We start from the raw sequence: 20579 nt of genomic DNA on the forward strand, positions 1-20579 counted from the left end.
TCCAGGGCAAAGTATGACATCTGCTCCAGAACTTCTGAAATACAGGTTAATTTACACCAACCAAACCTCTTTTGAAGCCAGACAGTTTGATTTTCACTTGTAGACTTAATGTAGTAGCGCCTGACAAGCACCCAGCCCTCAAAGGCCTTGCCATTATTTAGCTCCTGGTAAATGAGCCTATCAAAGCACTTTATAAATAATACAACCAAATAGTCTGTTGGCAGAGGAGCAGCTGAGTCCTTGGGCATCATCATGCGAGTGGTCACTTGCCCCTGAGGTGTCCACGCTTATGGGGATGGACCAAATGCCCACAATATCACCATTATTTCCACTATGAAAATCAAGAAAATCAAGCACCTGAGGATTAGATAAGAAAAGACAGATGGAGGATCTAACAGAGCTGGGAATTAAAAGAAAATGTAAAACTTGAAGTTAGAATTGTCTTCTTTCAGGATAGAGCAGGCTACTTATTTCTACTCATTTCCCCTACTTTTCTGGTTGAACTTTGCATTTCCTGTTTCTTCTGTTGTGTTTTTGGTTTTTCTTTTGTTTTGTTTTTGAAGAAAGAGTGAAATAACCAAGGTATTATAACAAAATTACCAAAGTAGTTAAAATTCTTTTGATACATTCAGAAGTCAGATTGAAGCTACAAAATTTGCACTGTCAGGGACCATTTGTGGATGACTGAACTGGGCTATTGGTTCAAGTGCTGCACAGAAATGCTTCCAGGTGGTGGTCCCTTCACCCCTTTGTACCTTCTTGTCAGAGCATACTCATTTGCAACCCTGCAGTTTGGGTCCTCATGGGACTAGAAATGGTCCTAGGCTGAAACACAGTGGAGGCCAAAGAGTAATCTAGAAGCTGTCTGACATGAGTTCAGGCACTGGTGCTCAGCAGAACTTTTCACTTTCATTAAACCAATTTATCTTAAGTAGTTTATCCTTGGGAAGGTTAAGCAAGAACTCACAACCTATTAGCACTTGCATGAGGAGATTTTGTACAGGACTCAGTCCTACAAGCTGAAGTAAGATTCATTATGAACTCTAAGGGGAAACAGCTGAGGCTTAGCAAATTCAGACTGCAAATAAGGATGTCACCTTTTTCCTTATTTCATTTTGTTGGTTATTTTTGTTGTTAAGAATGTTTACTAATATCTTCAACAACCTACTGGGGAATATAGTGGCATATTAACCAGCTGCAGACCTCCAAGCACCTCTTTCAGAAAATATATGTCATTTGCTTTTCAAAAGTTATGGACTTGATACAGAAATTACTAGATAATCTTCTGATGCAGAAGGATACTGTATCACAATGTTTTCTGGCCTTTAAAATCCACAAATTCACAAATTTGAATGAGATAAACAAATGAAAAACACAGGCCACTAGGACAGAGAATGAGTCAGGTGCAGATGTGTCTTAAGACAAATTAATTTATTTCCCCTTGTCTGAAGAGCCCTTCTGACAAATTATTTAATGAGATTATCCTAAGTCTTGTTCACAAAAGTCAGCCTCAAATCTGGTTTCAGAGTTTACCTGCTGAAATAATCCAGACATAATTCCTAAAATGTGCTCAGGAATGCTGGATCCAGTACAGGACACATTTAGGCTACAGAAGAGTGCAAATACCCCAATAGGCCCTGCTGACTGGGAGTCTCCAGGAAAAGGTACTGTCTATCTTGCACACTAGCCAACCACAAATCAAAATTAAAAAGCAAACAAACAAAAAACCATAAACCAAAACCCAATCAAAGGAGATGAAAAACAAACACCCCCAAACCAAAATTAATGGAGCTTTATGGACACTATCAGGGATGCAACAGGAAGTAATCAAGTACAAGATCACATTGCTTGTGTCACTGTTGCCATGACATTCAAAAAGCACTTAGTGTTATCATAGACTATGAATATTCTGTTGGCTGATTGATAGTCTGTGGCTTTTTTTCCATGTAAGCAAATGCAATGACAATATCAAGCAATTACTGATAATGTCACCCAGCTGCTTTCCTACTGCCTGGGTGACAGGAATTCTGAACTGCAGAAACCCCAAATTTATATAAAGCATGGAGCATTCTGCTCTGCTCGCTGGCGTTGTGTTTGACCATGGACAGCACAGCAGAAGGTTTCATTTAGAGCAAATGAAAGAAACACATCCTCAGTAAACTTTACTAGGGGAAGTACCATGGGACTTATTTAGCTCTGATTAGATCAATGAGACTCTCTAAACAGAGCAATTAAAAATACAATTGGTAGCAATGTAGCCTGCTTTAAGCATCTGCACGCCTGAGAAGTTTACACAGGAATAAACTTGTTAAAGTACATTTCCTGATTAGTAAATAATCAATATGCAAAGCACATGGTAGCTTCATATGGAGCAATGGTGAGGGCCAAATTTTCCTCAATTAAGTGTTGCAGTAGCCCACTGCCAAGTCATTGAATTGGGCTTAATTTATGGGTGTTTTACAAAATCTTGTCCATCTTTTCCCTTAATTATCCAGCAAGGACTATATGTCCCAGTGTGCAGTGTGTTACTGTGAGCCAAGCAGAAGTTTGGGCTTGGATCAAAGAGTGAATGTTGGCTCCTGCTGTTGTTGGATGTGATGGAGTGAGTCACTGGAAGAATAATGGGAAGGTCTGCAACTGAGAGTTTGTTGTGGGACTTGGGGTTGGTCTTTGGCTACACCTTGACCTGGATCTGATGGGCAGTACTAAAGTATCAGCACCTCACGTAACTTCTTACAACGCTGAGGACTTGCAAGATACCTCTGCCATTTCATGCTTCAAAAAGAGGAAGTTTTAGCTGCACTTCTGTGCCAAGATTTTATTACTTTTTCTGGAAAAGAGACATCCAGGTCACACTTCAGAGATGAAGAGAGGCCATCTCCTTCCACCACTTATGCTGGGCCCTCCTTGCACGCGTGAGGTTCTCAAGGTTTAAGAACATCTGGTCCAAAGTGTACAATGTCTCAGTCGGTTTTATGGCTGACAGTGGAGATTAAAGGTTCACTTGCTGCGAATTGTATGGCTAAAAGTGAAGTCAAAGCAGATATGGCAATTTGCACAAGATATAGAGTCAACCCTAAATTGATAGGGATTTGTTGTAGTCTCTCTAAACCTTATAAAATCTAACGGAGATGAATATTGTGCTCATGGGGTTTTAAAGCATTTTACAGCAGGGCTTTTATTTTATATTATATTAATTTTTATAGGAGGCTTAAAGTAAACCTGTAGCAACAATAGCATTTTCTGTTAAATTTTACAACACTTTACCAATAAAAATTGGCATGTTGCTACGTGCAGAGAGAAAAATATTGAAGGTTACAAATTAGAAAAAATGTGAGAGGTTTCACATAATAAAAGGCAGCAGCTTATCAGCTGGGTAAATCTCTGTGCCATGCAGAAGATAATTTTAAATGTTGTTTTTTGAATCCCAAACTGCACATGAATCAACAGCAAAATGCTATATTGAAAAAAAAATATCTATCTGTCTATCTATCTATCTTTAAAGGCAGATCTCATCTGAGAGATGAGTTCAGGATCATCAAGCAAGCATCTCTAGGACTTGGAGATTGTGTCCACATTTACCCACCCACTTCTAAGAAATTATTGAACAATTCCTGGAAAAGGGTAGTGGGAATGATTATGGTTTAGAAAACATGACCAGCAAAGAAAGTACATTATGTAGGTTTCTATGGTCCAGAAAAGAGAAGCCTGAGGTGTTGTGAAACAGATTGTCATGGAAAGGTGGAAGATAGGGCAGGGATTAATTACAAGAGAAGGACAATCTGGCTTACTCTTCAGGGATAAATGAAGTGGGCTTTAGGAAAACCTCTTTAAGGGTAACACTAGTTGAGCACAGGGAGAGGAGCTGGTTACCTGGGGGTCAAATCTCCCATGTTGGAAATATTGAGATCAGTTTGGACAGACTCCTACTGCGAACAGTGCAAATGTGCCTATTTTGTCTCCAAGCCTGAGAGCCTTCCAGGCCTAATTTTTTTGTAAATTTTGCTATATACTGAAAGAGTTTGGCATATTCTATTTCCTGAGCAGTTTACAAACAGACAGAACTTCAGAATATTCTTTTGAAAGGTGTGTAGGTGGGCAGGTATTATAACCTCAATTTAGAAAACAGCAGGAGAGAAAAACATAGATTTAACTAATTTCCCTAAGGCCAGGGAAGCAACAAGCATGTCAGACAAGGTTCATCTACAAGCATTTCTGCATCCAGCAATCCTCAGCAGCTCACATCCACCCTTTCCTTCTCAGAGCATCTACCTTTCAGGGCTCCCTTTTCATCTGGCTCTATTTTCATGCAGTTGCCTGGCAGCTTCCTTGTTTTTTTTCCTCCTGAGCACTTTGCTAGTCACCACATCAATAATTGCACATCCTGAGTCTGTAGCTGCCTTATTAGAGGTGAATACAGCTGCTAACCAGCTTCCAAACCCTACCACCAAAGCTCTGCTGAGCTGCATAAAGCACAGGAGCGACCCAAGGTTTTGTTCCAGCAGGCAAAAGGCTGGCACTGATGACACCACCAAACCTTTAGTAACAAGAACTGTATCAGACTGGAGAATAGTTTGCTTTCTTGCCTGAAGGATGGTCTAGTCAGCACATGCCGATGAATGTGAATGTATCAGTGCTCATTGCTTGCCCAACCTGTTCCCTTAAACAAATCCCCAGAAAAAAAACCCCTCCTGGCCAGCTCACAATACCAGTTTCAGAGGGGAATAAGCAATCTTTAGGACTTCATCAACTTTAATATGGCATTGGGGTAAGGTGAGGGCTGGTGCTCTGTAAGTGTTTTGATGAAGGAAGTTGCTTGCTCTGAGGACATGACAAGCTCACATGACAAGCTGCCTACACAGCAGCAGCATCACTTCAGATAGACAGCCACTGGGTTTTTTTCTTTGCTCCCTTCATTGTTTTTCAATTCATCTAGAAGGTATCCTTGGCCTTGGAGGACTAGGAACAATCACATTAAGAATAGTACATATGTAATCCAATACTTCTCACTTGTTCCTCACTGACACTTACTTGCTCATTCACCAAAATACTTCTGCCTTTCTACAGAAGATATGGAATACACTCTGTATTTCTACAGAAGGTATGGAATTGTGCTGGGTATTAATTAATCTCTCATAATCATCTGGTTGGAGGACCCTCTTATTACCATGGTTTCTTTTACATTAGAGTCAAGCCAGAAAACCCTTATGTCTTGTGCCTGAGGATTAATACCAAGCCATGGCTGACTTCTCCGTGGAATTGCCTCCTGTATTTGCATTAACACCAGCGCGGATCCTCCCGAGCAGCGCCACCGCTGCGCACACTGGCAGTCACAGCTAATTTGTACATATGCTGCCATTGGATGGGGGCCATGCAATTAAGAGGACGCCCTCGAGGCATTAACATTCCTCATCTCCCAGTGAGTGCAGAGGGAGAGCGCAGCAGAAGTTTATAGGGTGTTATCCACGGGAGTGTGTTATTTCAACAGTGTTTGTACGGATTCGTGAGGACGATTTCAGAGCTGGGCAGGGAGCCAACACAAAGAGGTTCCTGAGGCCGCAGTGGAAAATTCTTAAGCCTCTGCTGGAAGAAGATGATGAGACAGCACTGATGGTGTTGGACTGGAAACTTCGATTTCCCTTCTGACCTGCCCCCTCTGGGACCTGGACCCCAGGGCCTTACCCACAGTCTTTAGGGTTTTTGTAAACCCCTAGTCCCAACAAAAGGCTCATCAGCTAGAAGCCCTGTGAAGCCCTGACAACAAAAGCATAGCAAAGTCTTCATCCCTCCTGGAGAGGAACCAAAAGCACGGACATTAATGTTCTTCAGGGCATCAGTACCAAACCAAAGGACCTACAATCTCCAAAGGATCAGAGCCAAGCCATGACAGGTCCTTTCCACCAGAGAACTACTGAGGTACAGGAAGCCTGTGGATGAGGTTCTTTGGGCAGTCACAGAGTCCCTGGCCCTGGGGAATCCATCAGCTGAGTGCTCTGTGATGCTACTACAACTTTAACTTATGCTGGGAGAAAGTCTGAGGCTGACATGCTTTGACCAAGACATTCTGGAAGCAAGCAAACTGGAAAAGCTTTGGCAGGAAAATTTTAAGCCACATTTCTACCCTGTGTTGCTCTTAGAGACTCAGTGAGTCCCATTACTGCCTGGCAGAAGGACCTTGGCTTCATGGTCCGTCCCAAGCTGTGTCCAGACGGTTCATCTCTAGGACTGCCTGGGAATGGTAAAAGTCTTTGCCTTTGCAAGTCTGGCATGGGTAGGACTGTGTTTATCCTCTTTATCAACATATTATAGGGAGGAAAGCACTTGATGCCACTCACAAAATATATAGAATAAATGAATTCAAAATGCTGCACTTTCAGCTGCACTGACTCTGAGAGAATGACATTCACCCCCACCATTAGTGCATTTGTCCCCCGGTGCTAAAATGATGTATACTGAGGTTTCAGCGCTACTGGCTAATTTAGGAGTGTTGTCATCATCATAAAAGGAAGAAAATCGATTCAAATCACAGGCCACAAACAAAGTATGACCTAATTCAAATCAGAAAAAAAAACCAATCTCAACCTCTGACAACTATGGTAGGATGTCAGAGAAGCTGAGAAGCCATGCAAGATGCACAGCATTGATTACTGTGTAATAATGATTTCCCTTCAGCCCGCAGACTCCACCATATCCTTCATTCTGCATTCCAGAGCACATGTCTGAGCATCGCTGGAGCTGGGAAGTAACACACACCAGACATCGCTGGGGGTTGCAGGTTAAGTACTGCACTTAGGTTCTATGGAGCAGAAGAGTAAAGTCTGTCAAATTAATGTAAATGCTCAGCAATAATTTTTGCCTCTGAGAGTCTTTAACCGTTTTTTTTAGGTTTTTGGAAGTATTTCTGTATTTATCATTCTGTGAATCAGCATGAATTTCCCCTTGTTTCTGAGATTCAGTTTGGTTTGGTTTTGGTTTTGTTTGTTGAATTTACCAGGTGATCTATAGAAATGAAAAGTTTTAAGGAATTCTTAATTTTTGGTCCTTATTCTACCCCATCTGGAGTGTCACATAGACAAAGAAGTGGCCACCTTCCCGGCTCAATACAAACTGGTGCAGTTCCTTCAAGGTTGGTGGTATAACACAAGTTTGCATTGCTGACTCTCTGCCCTGTATTTCATTCCCTTTGGGTTTTGTCTTTTCTTCTCTGACACTAATTCTTTTTACAACCATACGTAATAGACAACGTAGCCTTATTTCATCTCCCCGTTTGTATTATGGGTGATATCTCCCAGGGAAGATTAATGACTTAAGCTGATTTAATGGTGTATATACTTTTCACAGAGGGAAAAAAAAAAAAAAAAAGAAGGTCAAGAAGCTCTTCCTCTTTTTCTGTCCAGATTGAAAAACGTTACCGTTTCTTGGGTTTTTTGTATTTTTTCCTCCACTGATATTTGTTTCTTCCAGCATTTGATGGCCTCCCCAACAACTTTACCATCTTTCTGTGCATCCATGATATCAATATGAGTCATTCTCACCAATAACCCTGGGACTTGGTTGCATCTATGGGAAACTACACTTCATCTCTACTGAGTTTCAGGAGTTTTGCCAGGAAAGACTTTGACCCTATGCTATGTAGTTACCTGCTTGTTCTGCCATCTTCCCCTTTTCTTCTTGCTCTATCTAGGAGAAAAGCCAGCTCAGATAGCAAGAGAGGTTTGTGATGTCTGTGGGAGAGGTTTGAAATGTTTGGCTGATGCTTCCCCTTGCACTTGCTGAGGCACCAGAACACTCTTATCACCCATTTAAGAGGATCTTCAAAAAAACCTCAAACCCAAAAATATGTGACAAAACTGTGGCCTAAGCAAAAAAAAAAAAACCAACAAAAAAACCCCAAAATATTTAGAACCTCTAAAGAACTGGTTGGAGGTTAAAGAAATGCCAAAAAATATTTTTGTTTAATGTTTTCTTCTCAATCTACCTGACAGACTACTTTAATAATAATGTCGTGTTTACTAAATAGAAAATTTACACTCAACAAGAATGCAAAGATCATCAGTAAATGCACAAGACTGATTTAGGGTAACTACTGGCATATGCAGTCATGTATTTCTAAAAATGAGTTGCTCACATCGTAAAAGTCACACCCATTTTATAAAGCTTTTTTTACTGCCCTGTCAAATGAGGGAAAATAATCAGATGCAGCTTTCATTTGGACATTTATTCAGGGTAAAGATGGCATATAGAGAGATGCAAATGGGAGGACACAAATTCCTCCCCACCCTCAGCACATGGTTTTCCCCAGTGCTGCATTTTTGTTCATGCATTCAAGAGCTGCCTGGTATTTTCATACAGTCAGTTCAGCCCTGCTCACACCTACTCCCACAGTTGTCTGTTTTGTCAGCCTGGGTTACTCCAAAAAGGTGCAAGATTAACTGCAGTCAGTTTATCTGGAATTCTTAGAGGGAATGAATAACATTAGGTTCAGTACAAAACAGCCAGATGACAACAGTCATATGCTCATTGATATTATACACGTGGAAACTGCACTGGGTGAATATCAGGGTGAAAAGTTAGAAAATGCCAGGCATGAGTAGATGTTTTATGATGCAATTTTTAATTGCAGGATCATATGCTCCCTTCACCCCAGACTCTGCAACCATGGTTTCCTTCTTCCTTGTGTAGGGTGGAGCTGCCTTAAGGATGAATCAGTGAAGGTGTCTGCTTTCTAAAGGGCCCCTTGGCATTTGTGCCAGACGGAAGATGCACAAGGAAGGTGTACAAGGAGAACTGCAGAAGATGAAGCAGCCTTTGGGTGAAGATATTTGGTGATGAGTGACTCATATATCCCAAACTTTTACTAGTGATCCCTGACATCTAAGTTTTATTTTTAGGTTTGTGAGTGACACCGCTGGCACATGACTTGAAGAAAGCCTGGGTTCTACCAGAAGCAAGTGGTGAGGAGCACAATGCTGTATGATGTTAAAGATACAGAAAAGTCAGAAATGGCCCAAAATTGAAAGAGACCCTTAACCATTCCTTCATGGCTCAATTCTGCATCAGTTAAATGGAAACAAACCCAGAGTCTGATTACAAGTTTTTATGAACTTTGATACTGTTACAATTAGCGGTTCAGAAAAAATACACAAGAAAATGAATGATTCTGTTTTCAGGGCAGTATTCAGTAAATAAGACCTAGGGTTATTTGGTAAGAAATGAGGAGAATACAAAATAAGGAATAGCTGTTCATTATCAGCACTGTCCATCTCATGCAGGAGACAAGAAAAACCCGTGAAAACACAGTGTGAGACTGCATAATTAGATGGGACAGGGCTGCAGAGATCTCCCTTGCTCCAGCATTTCCCTACTTTGCATCTTGATGGTGTTCCCTCTTCACAAAGCAGCTTTACATGTGTGCATTTTACCACCCACATCCAGCTGGGATACAGGGTCTGGGCTGAAGGGGGTTTCCAGGTCATGGACACAAATACTTCACCTCATATTTGCCCCTCTAGCCCTGACTCATCCTCTCCAGAACCTATCTGTTTAGTCCTGGTTGCCACTTCTCAAACTCCTTACTCCAGTCCTAATGCTCAGTCCATATCCTCCCCTTCTCCTAAACTGTTTATTCCAGCATTATTCCCCTCCACTTGTGCCTTTTTTTCCACACTGCTGTGTATGTCAGCAGGGATCCTGGGGATGCAACACAGGCTTCCTATCCCACACATTTGGAGTCACCAATCCAATAGACAGAAGGACAGATCCTGCTTAAAGCTCAGATGAGTTGTCTTCAGCCTGGATGTTTCTCAGGCATCTCTACCCAGGTCCCATCAGTACCTGTACATGTGCTACCCAAATACCAGCAGGGGTGTGAGGATAAGCATTGAGGCACTGGTGCCATGGAGAGGCATTTGACGTCATGAAGATACATTTAATCTCCCATCTCAATTGATCTCTCTCTAAAGAACACAATACATAAGAGGAGGGAGGGTGCCAGCCATAATGAAGCTAAATATTGCCTTATTTGTGCCATATGATTCTTGTGCCTGATCATGGAATATTTGCTGAAAAGATTAGTTCTGTAAGTAATTAGTCTTTTTGGAAAAGAGTTTCGGTGGCCCCAGATAATACTCTAATTCCCTCCATCCGAAATAATTTAATCTCTTCTAAATAAAATCCATTTTTCTGAAGGAAAATGAACTTCTACAGTATTATTCTGAACCTGGCCATGGAGACATTCAGCTTTAGAAGAAGCAGTAATGATTTCACCTAACTTCATATTTCAACTCCTAAGCTACTAGAATTAATTGAGCGTGTAATTAAGGAAGGGTTTTCTTACCAATATGATCATGCCTATAATTAAAATCTCTCACAAATGTGTATGTGGAAGAATAGGACAGGGTAGAGCAGGGAAGAGACCAAAGTGTCTGACAGGTTTACATCAAAGGGCCTGAGCTCCTGCAGCTCTGAGCCAGAGGGAGGGGAGGCAGGGAAGACAGGACTGGCTGATAACTGACTTGATATATTGTTTTTGACCTCCTGTCTTCAAAGCCTCAAGTGGTTTGAGTGTTGTCTACCTAGGAGATTGCTTCTACCTTTAATATTCCCTCACCAGAGTCAAGCTTTGCAAATGTTGTGCTACTAAGCCGTGGATGAGCAGAAGAGCGATGACATCTGCATGTTTTCAGAGGGACTGGAATGGCTTTGGCTGCTCCTTTGGGCTGTGCTTCATCAGTGCTATGGCCCAGGGGACCCCATGACAGGCCATGAGAGCTCTCTTGTTCCTCTGATGTTTGTTGCATGGGAAACCCACGAACAAGATTTTGTTAAAAAAGGAGTGGTACATTTTTATTGATGATATTTATAATGCATTTACTATTAAATCAGCCTTCAATAGCAGTGTTCAGCTTGTCATGTGTGACCCAAGTAAATGGCTCTGCCTCGGAACAGCTACATTAGGGGAGATTTTCCTGTTCTGAGCATGGGGAGATGTTGGGTGCAGGGAAACTGCAACACAGCACCACCACAGCTGAGCTCCTGCACAAAAGGAATGAGGGCTTTCCCCCAAAACCAAAATGGGGACTTAGAGCTTGAAGAGAAGAAGGGATTGACTCCCTTAGCTGGTCTTCCATGTGTTATGATACCTTGTGACTGTATTAGGGAGGGGAAAAACCCTCCCTCATAGGATAAACAAGCCAAGGACCAAGACACCAAGGAAAAACACAGGTGTGGATGGATGTTGCATGAAAGAAGCCATCCTTAGCAGAAAAACTGCTCTGTCATTTGTTTGATATCTGCTGTGGTCAGGTAAACAGGACTTTGTATGTTTGTTGACATTGTAATATGTTTATAAATTACATCAAAAACACACCTGTATTTGTCCTCAAGTCTTCTCTGAACTGGAACAACCTGCAGGGTCTGGGCTTTTTGTCTTGCTGGTTGAATACCAAATGGGCTCAGAATTTTGGTCTCATAGGTTTGGTGGGGTTTATATTGCAATGTAGATAAAAGAGGAATGCAGGGGAAGTTAAAGTACATTAGGTGTGTGTTCTCAGGAAGAAATCCCACATGCCCAGCTGCACACTTATTCTACATCTATTTAAGTCCAGTAAAATATTACAAGAAATATCTGATCATTACTGAAGTGTATGTTAAGGTGCTTAGAACTATAGTGGTATCCACTGGTCATGGATCAGACATTCTGTGTGTGAGTTATGCATCGGGCAAGTGCTTTATTGCATTCCATATAGTCCCAAACACAACACACACAGTCCCAACCAACAACTGCCTTCAGAATGACCTAATGTATCAGACAGACGTGCAGGAGAGCTGTTTTCCTCCATAGATAACTACCACACTGGCACATTTGGACAACCGACATTTTTGTTTCATAATCATCTTGCTCATAACTTTCTCCTTTTTCAGTTGTCCCATATTTACAGCAGGCAAGACTTTGCGATCTCCCCCAGGGGATACAACCCATGATTCACAGCTAAAGAGTGGGCTGCTCTGTCTGACTTCTGCTTTTGAAAAGGGTGGCCAATTACCTTGCCAACAGCTGCCCATTAAGCAAAATGCTTAATGAAATGACTAGGTGCTCACCAGTGTATTTTCTCTGCTCTTCCTAAAAAAACCTGTAACCTACACACTGAGCTTGCAAGCTTTATGCTTTTAATGCTGTCATCATCACTTTTCTTTGACCCCTACATTCCATTCCTTGTCCTACTGCTTTTTAAACATTATTATTCATTATTAGTATGTTGTTATTGCTATGATTGCTATTATAATTCCATTTTGGTACCACTGTGGTCTTTACATAGCCCCCTGGTGTGCTTTTCTGTGAGGTCCCATGGAAATCAAGGGAAGGTCCTTGGCCACTTTCAGGCAACCTCAGCCACAGGAAGGTTTGAGGGGACCTGAGGTGTTCCTGGGAACCTCTGCTACAGCCTGGGTTTGCACTGGTTGGGCAAGACATGGAGAATTGAGGCCAGGGTGAAGGATGGCTTCAGCTGGGACATGGTGTCTGGACAGTGGGAGGTGAGCAGGACACTTGGGAGCAGTTCCTATTTCCGTCTCCTGAAAGGACCTAGTGGCATTTGATACACAATATGAGAACTTTGGTCACCAAGGCATGCTGTGATCATTACAAGCTCCAACACAACAGGGTGCCAAGGTTAACTGCACCTCCCAGCCGTGTGGTCCTGATGCTCAGCTGGTGATGGCAGAGGGGGGATCATTCTGTTTGTTAAAGACAAAGCAATCCCAGCATTGTGGTCACCTTCATCCATCTCAAAGTCTGTCTGATAGTCATCATGGGGGTGCTCAGCAAGAGCTGAACCCACTCAGCTTGGTGTGCACCCAAGGGTGCCTCGTGCTGGGATAGTGTAGCCCGGATTCGGTTGTGCTCCTGAGGGTGCTGGGAATGGATGGCACCACTCGGCCATTGAATCATAGGTGAGGTACCAGAATCTGCACTGCAATCCTTCCTCCTTAAAAAACAGAGGCAAAATGCCCCCATTTCCTTCCAGCCTTCAGTAGGGAGCACGTGGGGACAGGGGTTGTCTTCTTGTGATGTTTTTGGCCAGCACTAAGCACACAAGTCCCTGTGCTGGACTTTGACCTCCTGGTGCTCTGCAATGCAATTCTCACTAACAGCACAGTGTCCAGTTCCTGCCCAGGACACACAAGGATGCTTTCCCCTGTACAGTAAATAACCCATCCCAGCTGCAACTGTGCAGAGCCCAGTCAGGCATGGAGCTCACTGCCCTGCTGCAAAGTACAGCCGCAGAGGAAAAATAACCTTTCGGTTTTATGTTCAGTGATATATTGTCTTTAAATCTGAATGAGTTTAGGAAATGTTACAGAACAGAAAGGGCTCTGCTTTTCCAGAGGCATAATGTTATGGTAGAGTTATTCCAAAGCCACATTCTGCTCTGAGTTATGCCCCTACATCCTCTCTCCCAGGTATTTATAAAATTATGATTACCAGTAGCAGACATAGGACTTCATTATTTTTTGAATTGCCTTTCTTTTTAACCATCTACAAGCTCAGAGAATTACATATGGCCTCATTAACCTCTGTGTCAAACCGATAATAAGGCAGGGAAGGAGATACCCCTTCAGCTGCTTGACAGCCTGTGCAGGGGCCCTGTGGAAGGGCTGCCAAGGAAGCACTGGCACTTCCCAATCCATGCTACAGGCTTCATGTGGCTGTGTCATCTCATGGGTGGTTCCCAGCTTCTCAGGAAGGTGAAAGGTTTGGGTGCTTACTGCCCAAGAGAGGTTACTCCACCTGGGAGGTCTGAATCCCCCAAAATAAATGGCTTTGGAAATACCAGTGTCTACATGTCATCAGCACCAGCATTTTCTATCTTGATGGGATATTCAAAATGGGATTGAAATACACAGCTGTATCAAAACAGGGATCTGCAACTCCATAGGAGGAATGTGCATGCTGTTGGAGGGATGGGAGCACTTTTTACCCCTTAGTCTTTTGCCATTCTTAAAAACACCAGGAATGGTTTCACAACATAGGCAAAGGACTTACTCTGCTTCTTGGCTTGTACAAGAGTGCAGTAAGGTGATTTTAAGATGTGTAGCTGTCATACAGTGCAGGATCCTTACTCGAACTTCTGCTGGACGGCTTGTGAGATTAAAGTTAAGAATCTGTTCAAATGTTTTTCTAGGTGCAGTTGCACGCTATGACAAAAAAAATCTGATTATGTAAACTGCTTTTCAGTTACCATCCAAGAGGGTGAAAGATTACAGCAATCCCAACCATAGGGATAACCCAGATTCCAGACTTCCCTTTCTCTAGGGTAGATTTCCCTCCTGATTTCCTCCTATGACGATCTCAAAAGCCAGCTGTCACAGGCTTCTCCTATTTAGGACTCACAGGGAATATGGTACCTCCCAAAGTTTCTCTGCCACTTTGAATTACCCTAAGCAAGGCACAAGGACAATTTAACCATTTTTTGTGAGAGATCTAGTGGTCAAAAACTAAGTGGTTTTGAAAGCAGAGCCAACAGGGTTTAACAAACAAACAGTAACACCATGGGAGTTTGCTAATCCCCAAAATCTACAATAAACAGATAAAGTTAATAAGATTCAATAAGAGAGAACAGGCCCATTAACGTTTAAATAGCACTATCTAAATACTACACACATTATTTACTGAGTTCCCTTGCTGAATTCGCTGTACACAGGAACACTCAAAATTCATTATCTTTGGACGCAAAGCTTAGTAAATTTGACGGTAATTAATCTCCATTTACCCTCTGTGTGTTTCTGAACAGACGAAAAGTTCATTGGAAAAAGTTCTTTCAGCCGCTCTGAAAGAGAAGCAGTGCTTTGATAAACAAAAAAGCGCCAAACACAGGCTTCTGAAAGGAAAAGAGAGCAGTAGCCAGTTCTGCCGTGGTTCGAGCCAGGTGCTCATTGCAAATTCAGTAGCATGCACTGGCAAGTGTCAGCAGCAGAGAAACCGAAATTACTGAAATTCTTATGCCAGTGTAATTTGCTGAAGGCGATGCACTGAGGGTTAAGGCAAACTGTGCATGTGTTGAGGCTTATAAAACAAATTAAAATGGAGGCTAACAAAAGCAGTGCAATATTTATGCATTTCTTCATTCTTTTCACTTCGTGGTACTCAATCGACTTCACAGTCTCTTAAGGTGGCATGGGGACATTGCTATTGTGTACATTCATTTGCTCTTAAAAAGGGGGCTCAGACATGCTAGGCTACAGAATTTAACTGATTCTGCTAATATTTATAAGTATCTTCATTAACCCACCAAATATTTACAACCCACCATCACTTCTAGTCATGTGAAATTTGATCATCAACACAAAAAAAGCAGTGAATTTCCCCTTCAATGCATTCTACTTATCTGCTTCAATTTTGATATACCAGCCTGTTTTACCATGTATTCCTCTCCTTTCCCTTGAAATGCTGCATTTGTGCACCCTAGTTATACAAAAGCAGAAATGTGTTAATCACCCATAGCTTGCTGCAGTGGAGGTTTGATACTCAATTTACTAAATATTTTGAACAGTTTCTCTTTCCACCCCATGATCACCCAGCATGGCAGTAACCAAATGGTTCATTACCTTGTGGAATGGGAAACAAGTCCCATATGAAATCTGTTCTTGGTTAGGGTATATTCCCAGCCCTCTGCTGGCAAACCCTGCCATGGCGCTCATTGGAGAGGCAAGGACATGTGTCCATGGCTCTGTCCTGCATGCAGTGTCCAGTGTCTCAGCTCCAGCACCATAAATTGGGCTTTTGAAGTCAAGATGTGCCCACCTGTCCCTCTGTCAGCTCTGATGTGGAGTGAGAACCTCTGTGAACAATAAGGATCAAAGATCCGACAGCAATCATGTTTTCAGTTGCTACTGGGAGATTCACCCAAGCCTACCTGCAGGGATTTAGACCTCATCTTAATTTCAGAGACCTTTGCATGTTTGGCTATGAGAGGCAGATATATGTTGTCTTCACCTACTGGTGACAGACTGTGAGAAGTGCCTGCAGAGCCAGCCCTTCCCCCTACTTACCCTTGGAAACAAAGAAAATTGTTTGGTTTTAATTTTTTATCTAGTTTTGAGCAGACTGAATAGAGCTGCTTGGGACGCTAAAGGTAAAACTGAGCCTTTATTTGAATTTCACTGTAACGTAAGAGATGTTTTTACACTGGTTAAAGTCTTGTAGCTCCCAGACGTTCCAGGCTCACTCCAGGCAGCACTGCCAGAAATGACCATTAACCCACTGTCCTTCATGTCAGTGTACAAACCAAAGGACAAAATAACTTCTAACCAGCCTCCAACAGTCTCAGACTGAGTGTAAAAGAAGTGACAACAGATGGGATCAGACAGACGGGGGAAGAGAGGGATAAAAACGAGGCAATATTAGGGAGTGTGACAGGCAGGGGTCTCAGCACATCGGCAGCCTCGTTGGTGTTAAGAGATTTTTTTTGTAGCCATCACATATTAAGGTTGTATTTGGAGAGTTAATAGATTTTACACTTGATTTTCTGGCAGAGAGCAGGGAGTCGCTGCCAGCTATGAAGCATCTTGGAAATGAGATTACTTTTCAAGTCTATTCAAGTGATCTATGCATTGTTATTTCTCTGAAAGGTAAAGATGTAAGGGCTAAATGCTGACCTTTATTTCACAGATTCTATTTGAATATCTCCTTCCGCTGCCATGGAACTATTCCAGATTAACAGCAACGTAACACGGACGTCAGGATCTGGATCTTCAAGAGAATCACGTTTTACATCATTGCAGTAGATGGTTTAAAATTGCATTGCTTTGGCTTGAGAAGCTTTTCCCATACACAGAGGAAGTCAGAATCTCTCCCTTTCTCTGCTGTTAGAGCAGACCGTGATCCAAAGGATCATGTCTATATTCCCAAGCAGTTTCTTCTACAGGATCAATAAATAACCTGATAGTGGTAATTGAGATTATACTTTATGAATGGGGTTATTAGGGTTTACATTCCGGTCGCAGCTACCAAGCAGATCAGATGAACAAACAGAATGGGCAGTCCTGGACCACTTCCCTTACTCTACTCTGTCATTTTTATAGCTGCACACATGCTGCAGGTGCTGATAGTACACACGCCTGGCTGTAATCCACACGTCAGTCTGGTAGCACACCAGCCCTGGGAGACACTGCCTCCAGCAGTCATTTCAAGCCTGGTTAAAGGAGCAGAATGGAAACATCAACTAAAGTGATGAAAGTTACGTTTTCTAATAATGGAAATGAGATCTGTTGGGCAGCTGTTAGGAATTCTTTTTTTTTCATTATCTGGTTTTAAAAAAATATAATACTGAGAAATGCCTTAAAAAACCCTAACATTAGTGTATGTATTCCTCAGTAATGAGAGAGATGAATGGCTGGGTCTATAATCCCTTATAAATCTTTCATTCTATAAACTGCCCATAGCATTGTTCTTTGTAATGGAGAGCTATATGAAGTTGGCAGGTCCTTTTTCAAATTCCCAACTTACAGGGCAAGACAAAAAAGAACTGAATTAAAGTGGAAAAAAAAATTACTCCCCTGGAGAATTGCAGTGAAGCCATTTGCTGGCAAATTATTTTCATTTAAATCACTTTTCTTGCTTTTAATATTGAAAATACTTTCAATCATTGACGAGCCTTTAATTTAAGGTGGTGGATGGCAGGGATGTAATTGAGGAGACCGGACTAGCTGATCTGCCTCAGCACAGTGGCTGGACCAGACAATTTCTTAAAATTTTTTCAAGTCTGGCATTTTTATAAAACAACCCTGGTCAGATTGCACCTTCAAAACTGTTTGCCTTTAAGACATATGAAAGATACCTTGTTGATAGCAAGAATTGTCTTTGAATCCCAGTTCTTCCCATCTTGAGATACAAGAGGGGTGGATTGTGTGCGCTGATGGATTGAAATCAGAAGGATTTACCCAAGGCAGTTACCACATGGGATGGAGGCAGTGACTAAATAAAATACAATCAGGATTCAGTCTATCCCCCAGGACCACACAGAAATAATAGCATGGAAGGAAATTTTACAAACTAAACCATCACTGTATCTGTCTCTGGCTTTTCCCTGGTGAAATTCAAGTTTCTGAATAATGAGGATTAATGTCAAACCTTTAAAGAGAGTTGGGAGTGTGAGAAGGCATCAGACAAGTGCAGCAATTCCTTAGCTTTTCACACTCACTCTCTTTTACAGCCTCCTAGTCTGGGTCCACACCAAGAGGTCTCCCACCCTGGCAGTGTGTTTGGGCACAAAATCACCCACTTTGCTTGTCCATGCATCCCTTACTGCTGAAAACACCGTAGTGGGGTAGCCCACCAGCAGCATCCTCTCCCTGTGCCTCAGGTACGCTTTCCCCAACCGGCTCCCCTGGGAGCACGCACAGACACACAGACACAATGAGAGCCTCCAACTGGAAATTCAAACAAAAATATGGCTGTCTACTCCAAAAGGCAAACTCATTTACAAAGGTCATCTCTGTCAAAGAAGAGTGATGTGTTACTCCCCTCTTGGAGGTGACTGCTGTCGCTCCTCTGTCGAGTTACATTCATGAGCATAGTTTTGAAAAAGAAGAAAGAAAAAAAAAAAGAGAGAGAAAAGAGAAGAGACAAAAGCCCGGCAAGCCCCCTATTCACAGAGCTAGCCCTGCAACTCCCTTTCCCCTCCTCTGGTAAATTCAGCTTCAAAAGACATTAGCATCTTTTCCTACCTTCGTTCTCATCGGAGACAGAAGCCCTTCCATTTTGATCCGATCCTCATGCCAATCCTTGTCCCCAACTTAGTATCTCGTTCCTGTCTCAAGCATCCCACACGAACAAGAGCATGTCAGGGACCGCCAGCGACACCTTTCACGGGAGCTCAGCCAGCTGCCGAGCTGCCAACTTGCAATCCTCAGTCGCGTGGAGCACCGTTCCTGGAGAGACCTTCCTCCCTCTCCCTCCTCTCTCCCTCTCTGTGCATAATCTGCCCGCAGCTATGTTTGTACCATCGCGGCTGACAAACGATCCCTGCCTTACGTAATGCATTCAGCACAGGACAGGCGATCCCAGCCCAGCTGCGGGGACCCGGTCGGCGGCAGCGATGGGAAGGTGTGGGATTTTTGCCCTGCCTATTGTGCCGCTGGGTTTAATCTGGTAACGTCCCCGTGCGGGGCTGATGCTCCTCCACTCCCTGTGCTAGCGAGGGAAGCACCAAGAAAACTTCGTCATCGTGAGAGATTGTGGATTCCCTGGGACTGACTTAAAAGGGTGTAATCCTGATTCCAAGCTTCAGCCCAGGAGGCTTTCCCCGCTCGCAAAACGCCAACAGTTGGAGCATTTTCTGCTGGGCGCGTTTGCTGTCAGTGAGTGACCAAACCCACGCTGAAAGGGAGTTCCTGTCAATTGTCAGCGGGGAACTCAGGGAGAGAAAGAAAGAAAGAAAGAAAGAAAGAAAGAAAGAAAAGAGGGCTAAACAAAAGGAATATAGTCCTGAAAAGTTGGTCAGCAAAAGATACTCTGTGAATGCATTTCTGTTAGCATTTTAATTCAGATCAGAGCATGCCTTTGTGGAAAATTCCCTAATTGCTCCTGCTTCCCGCATTTTGTTTTCCATCATGGAGTGATGTTGGGACTGAATCTCTTTCAGAGAAAAATCCATCTGAAAAATGGGCTTTAGACCTACAAATACACCAGTGTTCAGTCCCCAGGACTGGACCAGACCAGTCCTTTGAAACACCATCAAATGAGCACCAGCTCCCCATCACTGCTCCAAAGGTTGGCTCCCCCCAGGGCCACCCTGCTTCCTAAAACAGACACAAAAAAGACTCCCCTTTCCCAGCCCAGGGGATAACCTTCCACATACCAGTACCCAGTTGCTGTCCAAAAATGAAATGAAATACCCTGTTACACCACCAGAACTTGATTTTCAGTGTTCGAAAATCGCTGTCAGGCTGGTTGAAGCATACTGCAGGTGGAAATTTTTAATGCACTTCAACATCAGCTCTTCTTTTAGGTCCCATGTCTACATCCTCAGGGATAGTCACAGTCTGATTCAGGCACTGAGTTAGATCTGGTTAAACTCCTGACATTGCCACATGTTCCCTGGATGACCACGGGGATCCACCTCATTTAGCTTTCACCATCTAAAACTCTACTTTCTGATCCAAACCAGCCACTGAGGCTCCTGCAAGACCAGCAAGAGAGACAGGTTCTTTCCCAAAGTGATTCACCCCAAATGTACCACGTCAAAGAGAATCCTGTCCTCTGCTCCTGTATGGTTCCTCACCTCTACATAAACCTCTGCTCTTGCTCTGGTCTCCTGCTTTGGCTGCTCAGGCCAGGGACTATCTCTGCCCACATGTGTCCGTCATGCTCAACCCGGGCTCCTGGAGGCTACACTGAGGGGGAGAAGATGCAAAGGAATGTGTTCATGGTGGTGTCATGGTGGTTCATGACATCCCAGGGTGCAAAGCAGAGACAGACACAACTCCTGCCCTGCAAGCTACAGCAAAAGTGCTCCCAGACAGTGACACAGATGAAGGTGTTCAAGCCCACACATTCCTTTTCCTCTCTCTCTCTCCCA

The 20579-nt window shown here is 43.0% G+C and overlaps 1 protein-coding gene across 6 annotated transcripts in view; it reads right to left on the bottom strand.

The window, feature by feature from the left end:
• Window positions 1-20579, bottom strand: part of FRMD4A (FERM domain containing 4A) — a 365081-nt gene that overhangs the window by 260229 nt on the left and 84273 nt on the right. Inside the window, exon 1 of one of the 6 annotated variants that reach the window (XM_051795151.1) lies at window positions 18727-19142. The exons of the other annotated variants lie outside the window; for them this stretch is intronic. Coding sequence (XP_051651111.1) covers window positions 18727-18759 — 33 coding nt within the window. The 5' untranslated portion in view covers window positions 18760-19142. Of the gene's footprint in view, window positions 1-18726; window positions 19143-20579 lie in introns of those variants that run through there. 6 annotated transcript variants of the gene reach the window in all.

The sequence above is a fragment of the Manacus candei genome, unplaced genomic scaffold, assembly GCF_025592945.1.
Source record: "Manacus candei isolate 608988 ecotype Guabito, Panama unplaced genomic scaffold, ASM2559294v1 h1tg000042l, whole genome shotgun sequence".
NCBI classification, from domain to species: Eukaryota; Metazoa; Chordata; class Aves; order Passeriformes; family Pipridae; genus Manacus; species Manacus candei.